Source organism: Larimichthys crocea, chromosome XXI, assembly GCF_000972845.2.
Source record: "Larimichthys crocea isolate SSNF chromosome XXI, L_crocea_2.0, whole genome shotgun sequence".
In the NCBI taxonomy this organism is placed as follows: Eukaryota; Metazoa; Chordata; class Actinopteri; family Sciaenidae; genus Larimichthys; species Larimichthys crocea.
The window spans coordinates 4815949-4838391 of NC_040031.1; the positions used below are offsets into that span (position 1 = coordinate 4815949).

Here is a 22443-nt window from a genome sequence, read left to right on the forward strand (position 1 = left end):
TGTCTTTCTCTTTCCTAAGTGAGGACAGTGAAGAGCTAAACACACCACCCTGCCTGTCATAACAGTCAGGAAGAGAAACCCTTCCATGGTTCCCCTGACTATGCCACGGGGTGCGGCCCTGCCATGGCCCCCAAAGGCCCCCAGGGCTCTTCCTGCAATTCTAATCAAAGCTTAAAAAGCTGCAACCTTGGACTCTGGGGCTGGGTCGTGGCCTGTGAGGAAGATATCAATCAAGCGGCTCCAAACAAGCATGAGGGGAAGAGGGAGGGAGGCAGAGAGAGTTGAGAGCAGTTTCTGAGAAAGTCTGGCTCTCTCTGTCCTTCTGTCCTCAAAGGAGTATGTTCCCCTCATTCCCCATACCTGGAAACCACAAGGTAATTCAAAGTCGCATTAACACATAATGGCCGTGTGGATGGATAAAACATTAATCTGCCTGTGATGCTGCAGTGCCTGTCACCACCATCATCATCAGCAGTTAGCCTCTGAGTCATACTCTGTCCATTTTTCCAGGCGGGAATGAATGAATCCTCTCTGGAATCGAACTGGTTGACCTGCAAGACGCAAATCTGCAAATGAAGTTGCCTTCCTGCCCGGTGCCCAGCTCTGCAGCTGTCTAATCCTCTCTGAGGCCTGCCCTACAAATGGGTGACGGCACATGTGTACATGTGGCTCATGCACAGATAGAGACATGTGCAGAAGCAGTCATGAGCACACCACAACAGCCATATCTAGCCAGAGAAGAGGGCAGGCTGGCTGACTGGCAGTGTTTGGCAGTGTCTGAATATTAGCTTTTCCACAGCTGGGGGCTGCTGGACCTGCTCTGTTCATCAGACATCCATCAAGGTGTCAGTTTGGGTTATGAGACCAAGCTCCCAGGGTGATCAGACCGCTGCCCTGCCTGCCAGCAGGCCCGCCTGATGGCCTTCTGTCTGGGCCAAGAAGGACCAAAAGCAAACACATAAAAAAAAAAAAGAAGGAAAAAAGCAATACCAACAAGAACATGGACACAAATACACACAAGAACAATGACCACCATCTCAACTTTGTTTAAAGAAATAATTCCTAATTATGTAAGTAAGTCAAGTTTAACAAACATAAACAAAAGTCTAAAGTGTTTTTCCATAACAAGCTCAACTTTAAAGTATCAAAGGAAGCAGTTAATCATATAGATTTAAGTTATTAGTTGTCCTGTAGCTAAGGGTGAGTAATCACCATAATAGCTGGTCTTAGTCTACATTAAGGACCCCCGCCACCCTCCCCCTATTGGGAAAAAAATATTTTCCACCAGAGACCTTGGTCATTTCCATGACTGCTCTACATTAACATCCCTCTCCAACACTGAGGAGGACAGGCAAGGTAATTAATTCCCCCTGCCGCCTCTTTCTCTTCCTTTCTCCTCCTCTGCGTGGTGAAGGCAAAAGCCGGGGAATGTAATTTACACTAATTACCTTTTGCATAGGAGTCTCATTTCAACTTTCCTTTTCATGTTGCAACCGTAATCTATGGCTATGCCTTTAAGCTTTAACGCGGCTCATGAAGAATCACTACAATATTCCTATGGTGACATAAGAACACTGAGTGATGAGTTTGTGGCAACCGTATTATACTTCATGATACTGTATCTTTTATAGTAGCCTATTAAATCAACTAAATATTCATATTAGAACCCACTTTTACTCGTGGTGTTTCTTTAATGTCACTTTAAAATGTGTTAAAGTGTTACTTTCCAATAGTTTTCTTAATTTGTAATTTTTTCAATAGAAAAAAAGGGGGTTCCCTTCCCACCACCAGAGGGACTAGAGAGTAGACAAGAAGATATTAAACATGAGGCTGCTCAAAAATAAATATTGGAAACATAAAGGTTCGTTATTTGATTTGTGTTACTATTTAGTTTACATAAGCTTCAGATTTGCATGTAGAGGTCTGTTTTCTTTATGAATGAAAAAAGAGCTGATCTGTTCTATGACAGCATCTGCACAACATTAGACTATACTACTTCTGACTGATGCATTACTACAGCTGAATTAGATCAGAGTCTGACATGTAATAACATGTCATTTTATCATAGCAATACCCCTGTTTTCATAGACTATTTTATGTATTTGGTATCATGTGTGTAGTTGCAGTTGGACCATTCACAGACCTCCTCGATCATGCACAGATTATAATGGGCCGCTTGCATTGTTGTACATTTATACGGCACCTTGCAACGACATTGCAAAGCAAACACATTGTTAGTGTGTGAATTCCTCTCTTATGTTAGAATAAAACACACACTGCGTGACAGCAAACAATTTAGGGAAGCATGCGGGTTTGCATTCTCTCAATTGGATTAGTCACAGCTTCAATGCTGCAGCGATAGCGAATGTGCTGTATTTTAAGCTTGCCTCTGGTTCCCGGAAGAAATATATATAAAAGAAAACAACCTTTGGATCAATGTATAGAGGTGCTAAAACATGTAAAGTCGGACAGTTTTAAGATTCATGTGAAATAATTGGAGAATGAGAGTGTAAGGAGGCGAGACCCGGACCGATCGGTCTCCGACCTTTCTTTCATTCCCTTCTCCTTCTTTTAATCAGAGCTGAAATTTGTACCAGGAACAAACATGAAGACACCAAAAACACTCCCAGGTGTCTCGCACACATGTAGACTGCTTTATGTCAAACACACGCTTGTATTTTGACTATATTCAGGAGGGTTTTTGCAGCCTTATCAGCGCTATTTCAACCAGGCACAGCTCAGACTGGCAGCTACTGGAGTATTTACAAATAATCTTTTAACTGTGAGCACGGAGCTGTAAGCTGCACAGCCTGTTTGTGTTGGCTTTAGAAAACATCATTTTAATATTTGTTTATGATTTGGCCTGAAAGAGGAGAGGGGGGCAAAGCATCTCTCCCCTCCGTATCAACCGCAATTCAATTGTATCATTGATACAGAGGGGTGAGTGACTGAGCCCCGCACAGGAGAGGAAAAAAACAGCACATTTCCCCCAAAAAAAAACAAAAAAAAACCTTACCTTCGTATACAGGGGCCATCGGTGCAAGGATTTCTGTTATTCATGGCAAAGAATAAAGCGAGATTTCTGTTCAAAACTCAATGAAAATCTGCCATCTTGAAACAGTGATGAGAGAGTCGCCGCGGTCTCCTGCATTACTGGCCCAGTTCATTAGTGAGGAAAATGCTCATAATTCATATCCAGGCGTTTTTTCAAACGTAGGCTCCGATGCGATGGAAGCGACAGAGGGGAGGTTGTGCACTTGAAATCCCACCTGCGGTGTAAATTGTGGAGGCTCAAAGGATGAGCCACGATGACAGGTTTTTTTTTTTTTTTTTTTTTTTTTTTTTTTTTTTTTTTTTTTTTTTTCCTCTTCTTCACTTCAGCTATTGTGCGACATGTCTGTGGAGTGAGGAGTCTCTGCAAAAGTTGCAGTGGTCAGAGCGCAGCGAGTTTGGTGTACAGTGAGAGAATCGAGCGACGAGCGCATCGATGGAGGCAACGAGGGAGGTGCGTCAGCCTGAACTCCAAAACAAACAGGATGATACGAACAAGGATCATGTCATCGTCAACATGATTATCATCATGTTTTAGAGAGGAGTGTTGTGACCAAAAAAAAAAAGCAACAATTTGTAGCATTGAAAGAGAAGAGAGTGAAGATCTTCCGTAATATGACTATAAGGCAAAACGTGCTTTACAGAAGACAATCTTAAGATTTGTGTTTACTGTGCTTAAAACACAATTTAAAAAATGAAATTAACAGAATAAAGAAGATAAAAAAATAAATAAAATTGGCCTTATTAGCCTACTATTCAGTATAAGGTTTATTTCCAAGTAGGTTATCGCATACAAGGAGTTTGTCTAGGTGTCGTGGTGTATAATAGACAATAAATTCAATACATAAATAAGGAAGATAAATACTTTATTTTGAGAAAGTAATATAAGATTTTTTCTTATCCCTGCTCTTTTGATTGTGAAATGTGCATCAGTGATTATAATGATGTAGGCTAATGAGACAGCCTACTACTTCCACTAGGATTAAGATAAGAAAGACTTTATTGATCCCACACTTGTTTCAGCAGCTCACAGTACACAAGGTGGACAAAAAAATCATATATATATATATGTATGTATGTGTGTGTGTGTGGTGTGTGTGTTGTGGTGTGTGTGTGTGTGTTGTATATATATATATACGCCTTTTAAATGTAAAAAAAGATATGGTGTGCATGTTGCATCATATATATATCCATAATTAACACAGGGGGGAAAGAAGTAGTAGTGTAATTTAGGTTAAGTTAGATATAAATAAAGGTATGCATGTAAAAAGTGAAATTATGACAGTGAAACAGTGCACTATTAAGTCATGGTGGTGTTGGAGTCAGCTGTTGGAATAAAGGACTACAACTAATAAACATAATCACGTTGGAAGTGTAGAAATGAAGTAAATTAGTTCATTGGTTTTCATGGGCTATGTTTTTGAAAATGATGTGACTCTGTTCACCAAACAGCTGTTGACATTACTCCCACCGTGCACAGGGTTGGATGATTCTGCACGTGTTTGCTCATGTCTCCGCGAGGCTGAAGCGCTCGCTCCTACAGTAGGCTACAGTATGACGACATGAGATTTGCACAGAATGAACTGGAGCGGAATCGGATTACATAGGCTCACACAAATGTGAGTAATCTGTCATTTGCCAACGACCCCAGAATGCACTCACAGCAATATGCGCACCGGCCTTTAAATTAAACAAGTCGATTTAGACATGTGGGCGGCTGTTAATATAGCAGTGCATTAGAGCGGTGCAATTTCAGCCTATAGCCTACCAAAGTACACTAACCCGAGAATAAATTTGAGAGCTACACAAGTGTTTTGATCTCACCAGTGTGGGACAAAGACATAAAGTAGTATTTAATAAGCACATATTTCAGCACAAACTTAAATTGTCTGACTGTGAAAAACCCAGCACATACTTTGCAGTTTTTTTTAAAGGCATACATCTTTGCAAAGACTAGTTATGCAATTACTCATTCACTTTAAATATGTCACACAGCCTGCAGCATGCACAGGCATCAGACAGAGCTGACCACTGTACGTCTACGTGGTGATGTAACTGTAGACAGGTATAAAATTAGGTCTTAAGAGGCCCACAGGTTGTGCAGACCTGTATTTGTTTAGCATTAACACACCAAGTCATTTAAAGTCCCCATCGGCAGTGCATTGTTTATTCACGCTACTTCTTCAACAAACAATAAAAAACACAGGAAGAATGTTACTAAAGGGACAAACTGTTCATTAAAGGCCTACTGAATATGTAAGGCACAATACTGGAACATTGTGGAAGCCTGTTTGATTCTGAGAACATACACTTGTCCTATCCTATCATATGCTCACTGTACACTTCAGTAGGTACACCTGTGCAATCTAATCTGATCCAATACATAGAATAACAACTCAGTTACAAAGTCTACATTTATGAAGGTTAATCATTTTCGGGTTTTGTTGAGTTAGGTGATAGGTTCATTGTTGAGAGCTGTTTCTAATATTTTGGTCACCCCCGTTTACATAATGAGAGGGCCACAATACACAAAATGTTCATTCCAGTCATTCATTGCATTCCAAAACTCTGTTCAGTGTCAACTATAAAAGTCAAAACTAGGCCAAAGTTGAACCAGGATGTAGCTCTGTAAAAGGCGTTTCCCAACATTTTGGGAAATAACTTAAAACCTAACCTTTCACTTCCCAACAAGTGTTTTATGTGAAACTGCAGCAGACTTCTATAAGAACTAACACATGAATCATGTGCTGAAGTTCCATTCAAATAGAGTTAGGAGAGCTGAAGACAATGCCTGTGACAGACAAAAAGACGATGACATGGCGACATGTAACAGATAGACAGATGGTACGGTGCAATTGCATTGGATTAAAGCGTGTCTCCTTCCCTAAGTTTATCATGAAGGACAATTAGGACTCACAGGCCAGAACTACAAATCCCAGTGACTATTGATAACATACAGGTTGTGTTATATCATACACACCGATGAATTAGATAGAGTTAGCTGTCAAAGGGAGAGCTAATTCAAATGTGAGGATTTTTTTAAAGGTTAAAAAAAGTTACTAAGTTGTTGCTACATTTTCAGTGCAAATATAAGGGTCTGTGTGACAGAGTAGGTTGGACATTTTTTGCATTAGAGTCCAAATATGTTTGAAGAGAGTCGGAATAATCATAATGTACACAATTGATAATGATAAATGAATTCTTATACGTCTTTATTTTCAAGCTGTTTGTATTTACCCCAGTCTTACCAAAAATAAATTATTACAAAGGTTTTTAATTGTGTAACTGTGCACAAATAAATTTGATAAAACATGGTTTGACATATCAAGGCAAAAATGAATTACAGTATAAATGTGCGCCTTGTTAGAGTCTGCTTTTTCATTTTACCATTTCATGTTTTTGGTTACACAGGTCACCTGCAACAACGGCCTCCTTGTAAGATTTGTTTTCAGTCTCCGTCATATGATATCACATTCTCTGTGCGAGTAAAGACCATAAACTGTCATTAAGTACAGAAAAAATACAGAACATACGCAGCAGATGGAATTAAAACCATCATAATTACAGAGACTTTCAGAGTGTATTTACTCAAGTGTGAGTTGTACTGAGTGTTGGATGCTATTGTTTGTGTTGACACAGGACAGAGTGCAGGCTGCGGAGTTGGAGGACACACACATTTGACCACACTGAGTTAAACACAAGTTAAGTCTGGTAAGAGTCTGGTTGTGTCGAGGTTACACAAAAGACTGCCTGAACTTTTATGTTGAAACACAGTGTATGAAAATAAATATTTCAGCTCTATTATTACACAGCAATTGCTGTGCTTGTGCTTCATATACTATTGTCTACCTCTCTTTTATTATCTTCTGTTGCATCGTACTATTTCAGCTGAACCCTATATGCAAAACTGAGTTACATATGTGGTCTTATATGTCTCCCTGCTTGTTTCATTTTGTTTGGGTTCTGTTCTGCTCTTTTGAAAATGTATTTTAAGGCAAGTCAAGGAACCTAAACATGTTTCTTATGTTTTCCCTCTGCCCGTTCTGCGTCAGTGATAAACATGCTCAGTTGCTACTGAACTCTAACCTCTTGTATAGTGCTGAAATAGTCTCTGTGCTGATTCAGACCCCAAACTGCTGTACTCCATGATTTAGTCCCACAGGTACAGTTATTACCTCACACATATTACATTCAGGGTTGCTTCTTGGTTCACTGACATCATTGACATTTCCGTGGGAAATTCACTTTTACCCAGCTAGATTGTTGTGTGAGATTTGTTTGAGAAAAGAAAAACATGCCTGAATAATAAGTTTAATGAATTCCTGTTTGGCCCAACCAGTCCGTTTTTACGTGTTACATAAAAAAAAGTGATGCATGGGTATATAATGTAACATTAGTAAATACAGTAGTTCCATGACAATTAAGCTTCATAATTAACTCAGTAAGAGGTTCCCACTCATGTGCTCGAGTGTATTTTTCTTATAAACACTCAATAAACACTTATGAGGAAATATTTTGAAAAAGAGGAAATAAAACTATGACAATAAAAAACAGCCGTTCTAAGTCGTGATATGAATGACAGCTTTCCTACACAAAAGCTGTGTTTTCTTTTGTGCTGAAGCCCTTTTGTGGCTTTCGTTGGTATGTACGAGTGTGATGTTTTTCCTGCCTGTGAGAACTGGTGGTTTACCAGAGATCTCAGCCGAGTAAACAGAATTTAGATTCATCTGACAATAACTTTGGCACTGACTATACCTATTTGACTGAGCTATGGTATTTCTTTTAGCAGCAAACAAGTCGCATAAATTACAACCCAAAGCTTTAAATGATTATCCTATATGCTTCATGCGCATCAATGCATGCAGTTCAACAATCAAGCAATTTGTTATGCCTTATAAAATCCAGAGCACATTAGATAGCTTCTCTTTCTCTCTGGGTTTTTTTTTTTTTTTTTAATAATTTTTTGAGTGTTCAGCAATATAAGTGTTCTTTTTGTGTTGCAACATCCTGTGTCATGTTTCTCTGTGCCTTCTTTAGCGCTGCCTGTTCTTGCTGCTGCTCATCCTGTGATGGTCTTTGGATGTTCCTGAGAGGTTTATCATTGACACAATGTCACAGAGGACAGAACGGACACGGCCTCCTGGGGTCACAGTTGGAGGGGAAGGGTGAGAACTCTACCAGCCTTCAGACAAAGCTGCTGGAACAAATAATTGACAGGTTGCCTTGAAAACCAACCGACTCATCTGCATGAGACAAATAAGCCTTGTAGCACAGTCCAAAGTAGCATTTGTCTTAATTTCAAGTAGTTTAGATTTCGAGTTTGTTTATACAAAGACACTTCAAATATAATAGCTGAGTCATCAAGTCATTATTACAGAGTCATCCTTCAAAATGTTGACACATCAAGTACAAATAGCTCTTGCTGTTTTTCTGTCATACGATCTCTTTTTGCTTTACACGCTGTTTTTCTTCGTTTTCATCCGGATGCCATCTATCTGCAGTTACATGGAGTGTCATTGATGTGTATGCAGCAACGTTTTCACAATCATCTTCTCACTGTCTCTCTTTCTCTCCTGGAGCCTTGATCAAGTGCTTGTACTGTGCCACTAAGGGGTGTTTCTTCCATCACTGAGGCTGTAATTGATTTCTAAATGTATTCTGATGTCGAGGCCAGTGGGTTGTCCACGTCAGTCAAACTCTTCCTCATCTTTCTGGCACTTTCTACTTGCGAGTAAATATATGTTCAGCCTTGAGCTTGCTGACAAAAAAACACCAGAGACCAGTTAGAGGTGGTTACTGCTCTTCCAATTGTATGAGCTGGATTTTGGCCACTTGGCCATTTTTTATTGGTCAGATGCTGATAAATCAGATTACTGACTAGCTGAACTATCATTAGCTTGTCAAACCGATGTGACTTCATGACCATATGATGGTGATGGTAGTCAGTTGACATGCCCATGGTAAGTGTTTTGTCAGTGGTTTGATGGGTCATCAGCTTGACCAGCATTCAATATGTTTTGGAATTTAGTACAAATTGTTCCTGTAAACACACATTGCGCAACATAAAAAAATTCCTTCACATACAGATCTTTAGTTACAAGGTCATGTTTTTCTGCTGAGTACATATTGCACAATGTGAATAATGTTGTGGACATGAGTGGAAGTCCTACTCAGTGATATAACCAAAGTGTCGCAGTGGAAATCAACAAATACTGTCTGTTTGACCATCAGGAATAGAGCACAGACAGGAATTTCCACATGAAGGCCAGTTTACTCATCATGGGGAGTCCCACTCAGCCTGTTGTAATGTCTTCTATGTAAGGAGCTCTCTGAAGTCTGAGAAAATAACCTTGATGATGTCATCAGGGTCATTCACTTTACTTAGAGCTGGACTTGAAACTTCAAATATTTGACAGAAAGACTACATTATAAACTGGGGCCATTGAGTTTGAAAGAATTGGACATTGTTTTTGAAGCTGCCTGGGAAGGGAAGTCAGGAGAGTCCCCTAGCTTTATGGGATGGCTGGAGTTCTTCTTTAAGCTGTTAAATTTAAAATGACCAAAATAGCATATGTGATTTTAAGCTATATGGTTATGACTTATGTCTGTCAGCTGTTAGATAGGACCAAAAGAACAGGCAACAAGTGCTATATCCTTCCTATATTACCTCACTGTCCCACCACAGCCTCTGTCTACCAACACAACCATGTAATTATATTTACTGTGCACCCTTTGTGCCTGTTTAAAATTATTTTAGTAATGAAATTGAAATTGAACCTGCAGGTCTGCAAGGGTTTCAAATGTCTTTAAGGGGAATTGAGGGCTTTAAGTCTTAATATGCACTGACAAAATCCAACATCATGTCTTCTAAGAAATGTCTTTACAGTTAACTACTGTAGGTCCCTGTACACATTAACATGTAACCCAGTCTTGCACAATTGATCACACAACCAAAAAAAATGGAAAAAGTGAGTGCTCCTGTGCTCTCTCTCTTTATCACTGCTTAGTGGTACAACAAAGCGTATATGCAAGCATATCATTTGTTGTGTATCTTAAAGACACACATCAGGTTTCAGCTCCTCTATTGTGGGATGAACGTTAACCACTTAAGATGTAACACTTTTCTTCAGTTGGCAAGAAGGAGCATACGTCGAAGTGCTTTTGATCCAACTTATGCTGCTACTGAAAATGGGGGTTTTATTACCTTTTTACAGTATTGTTACTTATACCTATGTATGTACACATAGGCATGTATGTACATGTGCATGGGCACACATATGCATGCACAAAGAGGGAAATAAAAACTGTGTCCATGAACATGTAAATTCCTGTCTGTTTGTGAAATTGCAGCTGCTGTGGAAGTTATGTAACCAGCTATCAATATGAATGAAGAGATACATGCTCAAGAACACTGAAGATGTACATGGAAGCTTATACTGCATGAGACCACTTTGTTTGAAAGCAGCTGTGCCCCCAAGATTAGATATGACAGGGTTCAGGGAAGTCCAGAGACAAATAGAGAATTATGCCCACACTTTTAACTTCACTCCTCAGCAAAACAAACTAAAGGTTGTGTCCTTGAAACACAGCCTGTCAGTGGTTTCTCAAGTGCTTTAAGCCTATGCACTACTGTTTCTTTCCTGTCTGAGATACTGAACAGCACAAATCGTGCATGCCGCTGAAAAAATCAAAAAAAGTCTTCCCTGGCTCTCACTAAAAGAATGTCTCCCCTCTTGCATTTCCTTGAGGTGAATGCTCTCACGGTCTGCATGCCAAAGAACGTTAATGATCGTTATCTTGATGTGGCTTTAATGTTCAGCTGAAGCGTTTCAGCACATGCACACAAACACAGAGGTAAGAGCATTTTTAAGTGCAGAGGCAAAAAACATTTCCACTCCTGAGGGGGGGGGGGTGTATCAGCAGAGGCGTGGCAGGCAGACAGGGTTTCACACTCCTCTGCTGGGTAGGATTAAACCCCTTGTGAACTTTCCCGTGGTGAAGGCAGAGCAGTGACTGATTGCTGACTGACCCCACCTCTTGCAGCCCCAGACAGTCTCAGCTGGTCGGTGGCTTGCAGCACTTATGTCTGTATTGGAGATCACAAGTTAGAGTGACACCTGCTGGAGTCTTCAGAAAAAATGATTGGCTGATCTTTTGTGATTTTTGATTGTTCTGATACACATGAATGTGCTGAATGCTGAATGATGATATGCTAAACACAGGGATTAAAAATCTCCAATAACACGTTTTGCTGTAACTGTAACTGAGACACCTGGGATGTAAAAAAAATAAATAAATCTGGCACAAAGCTCTGCTTGCAGTAGCCTACTTGCTAAAAATTAGCTGGCCACTGTGCCCCAGACAACCTTAAATACAACTACATATCCTGTTTTACTGTGAGGGAGGCATTTGTTGCACTGAAAATAGAAAAAAGGGAGGTGTGCTTTTTCAGCTCAGGGCAGTGTATGGTTTGGTCAGCGTACAACATGTGTCTTCTCACACTGAGTTCTTATAATAAGAAAGCTGGTAGCATGATGAATGTTGTTGGAAATACAATGCCCCATAGCACAGCGACTACCACTGTAATCCCTCTCCTCTCCTGCTTTCTCCTGTAAAATGTTCTAATGGTAGCTAATCACTTAAGCTCTGCAGTATGCTGTGTAACTAAAACAGGGTCCCAAGGTTGCAAGTGGAACTGATGACATATTCTCAGATGATCTCACAACGAGTGAGCTTTAAACTGTTTTGCTAATCCAAGTGACTCCTTTCGCTCATGGACCGAGTGACTCACGGGTCAAAAAGACAAATATGATGCTGATCTTTTTTAAGCAAATGAATTACATTAGTTATCATTAGACTTATTGAAAAGTGGCAATGAGATTCAATGCAGTCATGAAGTCGTGTTTTGGCAGAACAGCTTACCAGAGTTTCCAGAGTTTGAATTAGATCACATAATCCGCTGCAAACTATATGACAAAGAGGCTCCAGCTATGATTAAGATAAAGTTACAAAACATGACTTCACAGTAGCAACTTGCAATAGGTCTTCTCCTGTTTTTCCAGAGGGCAGATAGGATGCTTATCCCACTGGAAACAAGCAACTGGATGCCTCCACAGTGTAACTGCTGAGTCCTTGGTGGTGATAAAACGCTCAATGTCCTGTCCAGATTGTTCAGGAATGTTGGAGAGGAGCTCAGTGATCCATATGTTCTTTTCCACATGGCGCCGCTATCTGGACCCTTTAGATCACATCCAAACCAATGTGTTTCATTAGAGCTGGCTGTACATGCTGCCTTTAGGGGATTAAGTCTATAAATCACGGCTCAGTTACTTATTGAAATCAGCAGTGGGCTTGTGTAGAGATATTCCCCCTGCAAATCTGAATCGACTGATTGCTGACGTGAGTAGATGCCCGATTTTGTTGTTCATTTTGTTGTTAGGAGATATGTGTTTCTCTGTGTGTGTGTGAATGTCAAACATTAGAGTACAGGAGCTATGACAAGGCACCTTTACAGAAATAGAAAGACGATTGCTCACAGTTTTTGTAATGCAGACAGGAATTGCTCTCCAGTAGCAATAAGGAACTGTCACTCACTTACTTAAACTTAGTCCCTCACACTTAGTCACTCACTTAAACATTCACAGATAACAGCAGATACTCATCTTCATGTGTAAGAACTTTGTTAAAAGGTTTTGCAATGGGGAAACTGTGATGTAAAACAGTAATGGGCAGTAAATGGGCTTTCACTGTATTTCTACATCTATATGATTAAATACACATGACCATAAGAAAGAACTTAAGTTACGTATAAAATCGGGCTATTATTTGCTCGCTATAGCCAGCTTGGTTTAGAATGGTTGCTTGTTGATACAGTGTTAATGCTTTAAGAACTACTTAGCTTTGACTTATTTGGATGTTTTCCTTCTGGGTTAATGGGTTGAACAGGTGATTCTACACAGGTGAGGACTGCCTCATTGGCAAGGAGTTAAAGGACAACATTATACCGAATCCTGTTTGATATTTACAGCTATGAAATTTGCTTGTTGTTGACAATCACTAGACTTGGCAGTTTCTGGCAATTTTTAATCTCCTCTAAATTTATCCAAAGCACACTTTCACAGAAGAGATTACCAGTCAAGTTCATCTCATATAAATCAATTATAACATCATATTAGTAAAATATGTTCTGGAAAAAAACAGTTCTGTCCAAATTAGGTTTTCTCTAAGAGAAAAACATATCTATGCATTTCCAGTCTAAATTCAAATATTTTTAATTGAAGGCTACTAAACCACATATTTAAGGTTTAGATAAAATCCAGGGCTAACTAATAAAAATAAGACTGAATGGGCCTGCAGTGCCAAAGGCGAACAACCTTCACAGTAGTTTCTGCATTGCCGCTGAAAGTTGCCATTGAACATAAATCACTAATGCAGAGCAGTAATTGTAGGAAGCAGGGTTGCCACGGCATAACAGGGGCAAAGATTCTGCTTTCAGTTTTAAAGCTACATACAGGCCTCATATAATGAGTGGGCTGTTAATCAAAGTTAATCTTTTCAGAATAATATGGAAACCTTGAGTCATTGCTCTAATTATTCCCTTTAATTGGCATTTGCATTATTGTTTTCTATAGCACGTTTTTTAGGAGATTGGAAGAGACCCCTGATCTTGCTTGAAGACACATTTGAAAATCAAATTAAACAGGATAATCTTTTAAAGCTGTTTGAAAAAAAAAAGTCTAAAATACTACCCTTGCTTCTGCATACACATGAGTCCACCTCTGCATGTGTTTGTTCAGTAAGTGTGTTTAGAAAGGAGGATCTGCTAGCCTTTACTGCCATAATAATCAGGATTTCTCTTTGTGGGAAGGGAAGTCAGCAGCTTCCGCTAAGGTGTCAAAATACTGTGTGCATCATAAAGCAACCCACTGTTTCCACCCTTCACACAGCAAATACACACACGCACACACACACAAAGACACACATTTGGATCACCGTGATAGTGGACATTAGACAGGTCTGCTGACTAGGCAGTCTCATTGACCTTCCATTCTCCACGTGCAGTTTGACTTGTGTTGTCATTGGCCAACATACTTGATTTTTAATTAGGGGCTCATTTCATTGCTCACATCTATCACAGCGTCTCATCCTATTACTGTACACAACTAGTAACATCACTAACTATAATCAGTAAGTCAAGAATCAGTCATCAGAGAAAATAGATCCTCTACCAACTAGGAAAAAAAAAACATTTCTTTCTAGTATAGTCAAGATAGAAGCACATTCATTGCTTTTTTCTCTCATTTTCAGTTTTGTCCACTGTTGGAGAACTGCGCATAAATGAAGATACCACTGATATAGTTGATCCCATTGATTCCACAGGGGACATATGGAACATACTGCTAAATTCTTCTCAATTTACAGTGGAATTAACAGTGCATTAGTGCAGTATGTACATGTAGGTACAAGGGGAAAAGATTTGTAGCTAGGGGAACAGGGGTAACTTAAATAATTCTCTACAATCTGTACTGTAATGCCTGTTATTACAGGGTAATGTATGACCTACTGAGCAACAATCTGGCTTTTGTGAGACCTCGTACTGTTAGTATCTTTAACTACAGGGTATCTATACTACATAATCATTTTGGCAAGGTAATTTACACTGTAAATAGGAAGGAATTATATTGCACGTTGCAGGCTGATGTCATGGTCATACAGACAGATTGTTACTTGCGTCAACAGTCACACTTGATTTGTTAGGATGAACAACATCCTGGTGAAGTGAACCTGTAAAAAACAGTCTGACCTGACAGAAGAGCCCATTATCTATTTCTGTCTTTGTCAACCTCTTTCTAAGTATTTTCCTTTTTTTAAAGACATTCAACCATCAAAAGATGAGACACTCATCGCTTCCTAGCAACAGGAAGAGGGTCTGCCCCCCTCAGAGAGCTCTTGTTAATCTCTACCCTTGTCTCTGCCTTTACGACCACGCTGACGTCAAAGGCCAGGCCTCTGTTATTGTTTCCCGAGGATTGAAGTGCCTCAGATGCGGGATTCACACCAGCGTTGCGCTTCCTGTCAGTGTCTAGATAGCTATCCTCTCCCTCAGACTGGCAGAGATCATTGAAGTCACCTACAGTACTGCATGTGCTTCGTGACAAGAAACCCGGCCTCCCGGGGGGTTGCCTGGCTGTAAATATCGCTGTTGTTGTTAAGGTGGATGATGTGCTCTGCAGGGAGGGGATGCACAGTGCTGTGTGTGCGTGCGTGTGTGTGCTTGTGGGCAAGAGCAAGAGATGGCACAGGTAGGGGGGATATGCATGTGACTCACAGCAAGTGGAAATGCTATGGATTAAGGGTCACATGCATCTTTTGTGTTGCTATAGAGAAAGGCAGGTATGAGAGGGTATACCATGTCTTTCTGTCTCAGAGTACACCTTTGTGTTCTTGGTGATTATGTCTAACATACAACTTACTAAATCATAAACAGCCTTTCTCTTTTTTCTCCTTTACCTTTTCCATTCTCTATTGTCTCTTTCTCTGTCTGCTCCTCCCTCTCTTCTGTGCTTTGTCATCTGTCTTCTTTCTTTTAGAGGAAAAACATTCCCCCTTTTCTCCTGCCTCAGTGGTTAATTTTTGTCTTGTGTTGTTTGTGGAGGCTCAATGGAGCGTCACTTACTGGCCCCTCGACAGATTCCAGACTACACACTGCAGCTGCGGCTATAGAATAGACGTTAGAGCTGGCACTGCGTTGCTCCAAATTACTCGCTCTGCTTTCAGTATTTAAATAATGGTCTTAGCACAGAGTTAATGGCAGTAGTGGGAGGCCAAGTGATGAACACACTGTTTTCGGTGCAAAGTGTTCCATCTAGTGCGAACTCAGGATGGCCCGGGTCCCTGGGTTAATAGGGACCGGGGAGTGATATGTTGTCTTAATGGAAATGAAGGCTGCTTGAGGGAGGACATTACTGTGATTCTTCCATGTGTGATGTTTTGAAGAAGTGAATGTGGCCATTATTTCCTCCCAATGCTTTCTCTTGTTGCATCTTTGGGGGATGGGTATTAGAATGAATCGGTTACAGTCAGCTAGTGCCCCTTTGTTAACAGCGTTAGCTTACATGCGAAAGGACAAAAAGCAGCACATTGATCAATGTGTGCATGTGTCCCTTTGTTTCCTTCTTTTAGATTTCCCTTTCTCTTCCTCCACTGCATGCTCCTCAGTGTAATTGTAGATGTACGAAAGACAGAAAGAGACAAAGTAACCTTCCTGTCGCTGTGCAGCGTCTTTCTCTTCTTTTTTTTTTCTACAGCGACTTTCAGGCCTGTGTTGCAGTAAGAGATTGTTTCATTAGGGGAATATTCATGGGTGGGGAGTGCAGGCTCAGTTATTGATGCAGCTCATTGGCTTTTTGTGAGGCACAATGGGCTCTCTTGATTGATTGCACTAGACGGCCAATGATGTGACACAGAGGAACAGCAGACATGTAGAACTATGAGCTATAGACAGAGATAAACCCCCACTGAGTGCACACACACACACACACACACACACACTCATAAGCATACTGTAAGAAGATGTCTCTGTAATGAAGACAGCTCTGTGATGGTAATGAACAACATCTAGTCCTTTATGGTGAGGAGATTGGCCCTTGCTCAGACAAAACAATTAATAATAATGCTTGCAATATAATGCTCGAAACTGAATAATAGCTGAGATTCTCTCTTGAGTCCCAGTAGGTTTCGATGATAAAGGATTGGAAGCGGAGGCAGGTTTTCTGGGTGAGCTGATTTTGGAACAAAACTTTTACAGACTGGATGGGCCAAAGCCAGGCTACTCTGATCTGGTCCTGGTTTCTCAAAAGCTTATTAGGACTAAAGTCATCTTCAATTTTCAAGCAGCGAGATCAATGTTCTGTTTAGTTTTTGTTCATTTTTGGGAAGGATTGTAGCCTGGAGCTAACCAGATTTGGTTAGAACAGATTCTTTTGGCTTGTGACTCTGCAGTGCAATAGCTTATTAATCAGAGGAGTGTTCTGCTCCCTGTGATAAGCCTGCGTATGTGTGTGTGTGTGTGTGTGTGTGTGTGTGTGTGTGTGTGTGTGTGTGTGGTGCAACTGTGTGACCACCAGCCAGGATGTGGGATCTGGGGCTGAGCTAATATAGACAATGCTCCACAGTGCAAACACTGACACATGCACACGCACACACACATTCATTCACTTGTGACAAGAAGCTACGTTTCACAGTCAGCACCATGCAGCATCCAGCAGCACAGGGGACCCGTCTCCCCCTCCCTCCCTTTCCAGTCTCTCCTTCCACCTTCTCTCTTGCCCATCTGGACACATCCATTTATTCAGCCTTGAGTCTCAGTAGGCCAGTGTGAGGGTCTCAGGCAGGCAGGCAGATCTGATGCTGGCATCCTCTTATCCATGTGACTGCCTCTGCACACACTTTCCCCCTCTCTGTGTGTGCACGCTTGTGTATCATGTATGTTCACCATCTGTGGGAGGAGGGCTTACTCAGCCGTGCACAAATCAATGGTCATGTATCGATGCTGTTTTTATGAGGCACTTAACAATAAAAAAGCAATAAGCTATGACACGGATAATGTGGTGGGGCATCACAGGCATTGCAAAGCAATTATAACAGCTCTGCTCTTCTCTGTATGATTTACAGACATGCCCGCAGTCTTAAAAAGCTCTTTGATACCAGCAACATTTCCAGGAAGTGAAAGGAGGATTTATAGAACTGTTTGCCTCGCTCATCCTGTGCCTCCTCATATCCATTTTCATGGTTTTAACTGATATTGAGCTGAAGTGATACCATTAATAAATGGAGTGACTTTGCTTCTCCCTAGAGCCTGAAGTGCATTACAATCTGCCGGTAGGTGTGTAGGTGTTTTTTAAATTGTCACATATCACTCTTCACAATCCATCACGGCAGATACACTGCATCTTTGCCACTAATATTATAACCTGGTGGTTGCATGACTGCGTGTGGGTTGATAATATTGTTTGTGGATTTGCCCACAGCTTGCTTACTCGCCGATCATAATGCCGGATTATTCATGAAGTGAAACTGCAGAGAATTACTGTGTACTGAGTGTAATTATACAGCACCTCAAATCGGCCTCATGTGGGCGACTGGGATACAAAACTCACATGACAACAACAAAACTCAGATTGATTAAAACTTTTTGTTTACACAATGTTAGTTAGGTCATCCGTTTTGATCAGGGCATGCTGTCAATCTTCACGTTGTTTTATTTATTGTCTCATTGTTTTGTGCGTGGGTGTGTTTTTTCATACACATGCAGTTTATTTTATTTTTAAATCAACAAGTTGAAAATAATTTTACTTTTAAATGTATCCTGTGAACTGTTGTATATATCTATATATTGTGAAAGTATGTGGTGAGATATTTCACAATTTGCCCAACAAAAGCTGGTTTTACCAAAATATGGTGCCCTTATGACAGTTGATTATAACTCATTGTGACCTTATAAAGATGTTTACGAGGCTTACAAGCACTATTTTAAAGAAAGCTACAGCTTTCAGTTCTTAGACACTACTATTTATACTTTCCTTAAATACCGTGAGGTTCAGCATCAAGCAGTGGCTTTGAGGTTAAAGGCTCCAAAAGTGTCTGTACACAGTATACAGACACAATTGGCTCTTGATACTGTTATTGTTTTATTGAAGTTTTAGTCTCTTTCTTCATGCGCTCAAATGCACTGCATGAACTCTGGCAGCAGCCCAAGCATGTATCCCCGGATGAAGTGTGATTTATGATGATGATGAAGCTGTGTACTCAGGACTCGGTTAATTGACATTAGTGATTGAAATGTGATCCTAAATTACTGGCTGGCTTTCAGGAAGAAAATCTAGTCCCGTTCCCTGAGCACTTCTTCAAATAGGCCTGCAAAGATTATGATTTTTTCTACAGGTTCTCTCACATATTCATCTTGCCAAGTTGTGTGTGCATGCACTGTGCATGCATACATGCACATCACCAGTTTGTCACTGTAGGCAACATGGTTAGAGTTGCTTATCTATAAATGCTTCGGTGACCTGCCTTAAAAGTTGGTGAACAGGAAAGACAAAAAATATATTTAGTAGCCGAGTGAACTTCATGTATTGTATGACTTGTTTGGTTTTACTGTTGCGTGCCAAACAGTGTACTCTATAACAGTGCTGTTCACCAATGAGTGTAACTCATTGCCCACTGTTTGAGCAACTGTGGGGTTCATTTGCACATGCAAGACTCCACTAAACGTCAAAGACACATTTCGTCGTGTCAAACCTGAAGTTTCTGTGCTCATGTTGTCTTTGAATCTGATAGCAACCAGTCTGTCACAATCTAATGTAAGAGCCCTTCACCCAGTATGAGCTCCCTCGTCAAGGAGACCCTCCATGATTACTGCTATGTATATATATAAATGATCATATACGCAAGCTCTCATGTGATTCATTTGATTTAACTGTGATGATGCTTATTGTGAAGTAATCTGACTAAAAATGTCAAACTCTTTAAGATTAGGTTTGTTATTTTTCATGCATTATTAAAGTAAATGCTTTATTTTACTGTTCTAAAATGCATAATTTGGTAATGCACAGTTCTTGGAGCTTTGGTCTAGTGTGTGGATGCTCTCAATTTTCTCCTAAATTTGCTTTATTCCCTCTTTGGACAAGTGATACAGTCCTCTTCCCAACAGACTCCATTAGATAGTATATATCTGCACTAGGTATGCTCTATATAGACTCTGCAGCCTAATCCCAGACTGATCAGACCTCAGCTGCAGTCGGATAAAAAAGAAACACTCATCTAGCTATGGCATCATCCAAAACCCCTCACCACTTAATTATCTACAGTATGTTCACTTCTCAAACATATCTGTGTCTTTTTCTGTCCCTCTTAGTTTTTTATAACCAGCCTACTTTAGTCTGAGCGTTTTGCGCATGGTGTCCGTACGTGATGTAGTTGTAAGTGTGCATGTGTCTCAATCTGTGTATGTGTAGGTGTGACGTCTGTGGATGAATCATTGTCGTCACAGAGCCCGTCCTCATGCAGCATGCAACCATACCTCCTCATCTTTCTTCCCCTGCCTCCTCCGCTGACCCTGCCGATTCTCTTTGTCTTTTCGAGCCAGACCTCTGCCCTTCATACTCTCTCTGCTGTTCTTTGTACCATTCTTCAGATTTATTCTCCCTTTTCGTCTCAGTAACGCTGCTTACCTGAGTTCACTTCACACACCTCCCTCCCATGTGATATCTTAATTCCTACAGTGCTCTATGCTTAAGGTAGTACTTAAAAATAAGTTGCAGTGAAAGATCAAAATATGTCATATAACCTTTACGTTCAATGCATTTCAGTCATATAACTTAAGTTTAAACTCTTTTCTAGGTCAGTACACTTATTTTCTTTACCACAGTCAAACGTGAATAAGAAGTGACAGCCCTGCTAGTCATGTTGAAAGACTATGACTCTTTTTTAATTATAAAGGTGGGTTTATACCCCAGCAGCCTCAACCCCCTGTCCCCCTCCAAATGTACTGAGTCGAAGAAATGGATGCAGCTCTTAGAGGCTGGTTCCTCATCCCTCCCTTCGTCCTTCCACCCCCACTCCTCTCCTCCTGCTTTGTATGAGTGCAGGAGATGCATCTCCCAGAGCGGTTTGTTGTTCATCTCTGCCTCTCTAGTAAGAAAGAAGTGTCTCTCTCTCTCTCTCTCTCTCTCTCACTCACTCTCTCTCCTTCTCTCTCTCAGTCCGTCCCAATATTCCTCACTCTCTCCACCCCCACCCCTGTTGCCTTGTTTTGAGGGAGAGAGAGAGAGAGAGAAGGAGAGAGTTGCTGGCTCCCAGAGGCAGACTGCTCATCCCTCAATAACTCCAGCTGGCTCCCTGCGGTGCTGAGCCCTGTCCTCCACCACTCAATTACTCCCCACCATAAAGACGTACAGATGGGCTGGGATACATACGTGCACTCGCACACTCACGTAAGACTTGAGCATGTACACTGACACACACACACACACACTGAAGTAGATCTGTGCATGTGCCCATTTGCAGCTCGCACAGTCAGAAAAGCGCATATCGGTCTGCTCACGCATAGAAATCAATGCACACAAAGACACACATCCTGATCAGCTACCTAACAAAGCTCCCTTTGCAGTTTGTTCGGTGCCCTTTCTCCTCTCACAGGCTCAAAAAAAATAGAGAGGAACTCAAACCTTTTCTCCTCCTGCTTATTTACAGGAGCAAAAATCTTCATTTTTTTTATTTCACCTTTTCTCGTTCTCTTACAGCAGCTTTCTCACTGTCTTTTTCCCTCATTCACTGTGCATCCACAGGCGGTTAATGAGAACACAGCACAGATTGGCTTACCTGTCTGCCTTCCTGCCTCTGTTCAGCAGAAATCAGCTCAGAGTCTGACAATGACTGACTTTCAGTACATCAAAAACCAATAAAAGCTTTAAAATAAAGACTACCCTATTTAAATACAGAGGCATCACACAGATACACAGACAGAGGTTCCTCGGGTTGGAATGGGACAGTTGCACTGTCTTCTCTATTTGTGAAATTTCATGAGGTGTACAGTTAAGAGACTTTTGTAGTACTTTTGTAATGGTGTTGAGATGACTAGACCCCTTAATACCACATGCAGCCTCAAAATATATTTTCAGTCCTTGCTTACTTTCAGTTTCAGTTCTTTGTTTTTGTTTTTTTTTAATTCCAGAGATTAGCAGAGATTGCATTTGTCTAGCATGCGCTTGAAATAGAAGCTCTCATACTAAATCATTACATTTCAATATTTAAATGTAAGATGTATCAGAGTGCCCTGTGTTTGCATCTCTGCATGTCTCAGAAGGCTCGACCTCAACATTGAGTTGAAGAAAATGATTATTAATTGAGGAAACTCAACATGTAATTCATTTAAATATAGCTTAAATTTAAATCCAGCAATCAGAGGGCACTTGGCAGGGCATTAACCTTAACCCACACATTACTATGTGCTGTGCATTATTTTGAAATGTTGATTTTTCACAATGACTCATTAAAATCAATTCAGTTTCGCAGTTAATGCAAAGTCCTGTATGTCCGAATGGCTCACAATAGTCATGGTTTAGAAATCCTGGTCAAATCTAATCAGTCCACTAGATTTTATGCGATCCAGCTGCCACGTTTGGATATACTACATCTCACAAACAAAGAAAACAATTTAAGTGATTTACTTGAGAATGCTTTTAACATCTGTTATATATTCTTTTCATTACCAACATCAGCATGAACTCATTTATACACAAAAATAATGTTGGCATCTTTTTCATCTTCATAATCCTACAGATTCTCTCTTCTCTCTTTTTACTGTTTGTAATTTCTCTTTGCTGCCTCTGT

General features: G+C 40.5%; 1 protein-coding gene and 1 long non-coding RNA gene across 4 annotated transcripts in view; one reads left to right on the top strand and one right to left on the bottom strand.

Annotated features, from left to right (window-relative positions):
* Positions 1 to 3505, bottom strand: part of hipk2 (homeodomain interacting protein kinase 2) — a 70815-nt gene extending 67310 nt beyond the window's left edge. For 2 of the 3 annotated variants that reach the window (XM_019256983.2, XM_019256984.2), the window contains exon 1: positions 3017 to 3505. In XM_019256983.2, the coding sequence (XP_019112528.2) occupies positions 3017 to 3035 (19 nt within the window). In that variant the 5' untranslated portion in view covers positions 3036 to 3505. The remainder of the gene's footprint in view (positions 1 to 3016) is intronic. The other variant, XM_010756808.3, reaches the window with a different exon arrangement.
* A 1076-nt stretch (positions 3506 to 4581) lies between these two features.
* Positions 4582 to 8325, top strand: LOC113744224 (uncharacterized). The gene is made up of 3 exons (XR_003461371.1): positions 4582 to 4670; positions 6691 to 6762; positions 8089 to 8325. It is a non-coding gene; the product is annotated as an uncharacterized LOC113744224 (long non-coding RNA).
* Positions 8326 to 22443: the final 14118 nt, after the last annotated feature.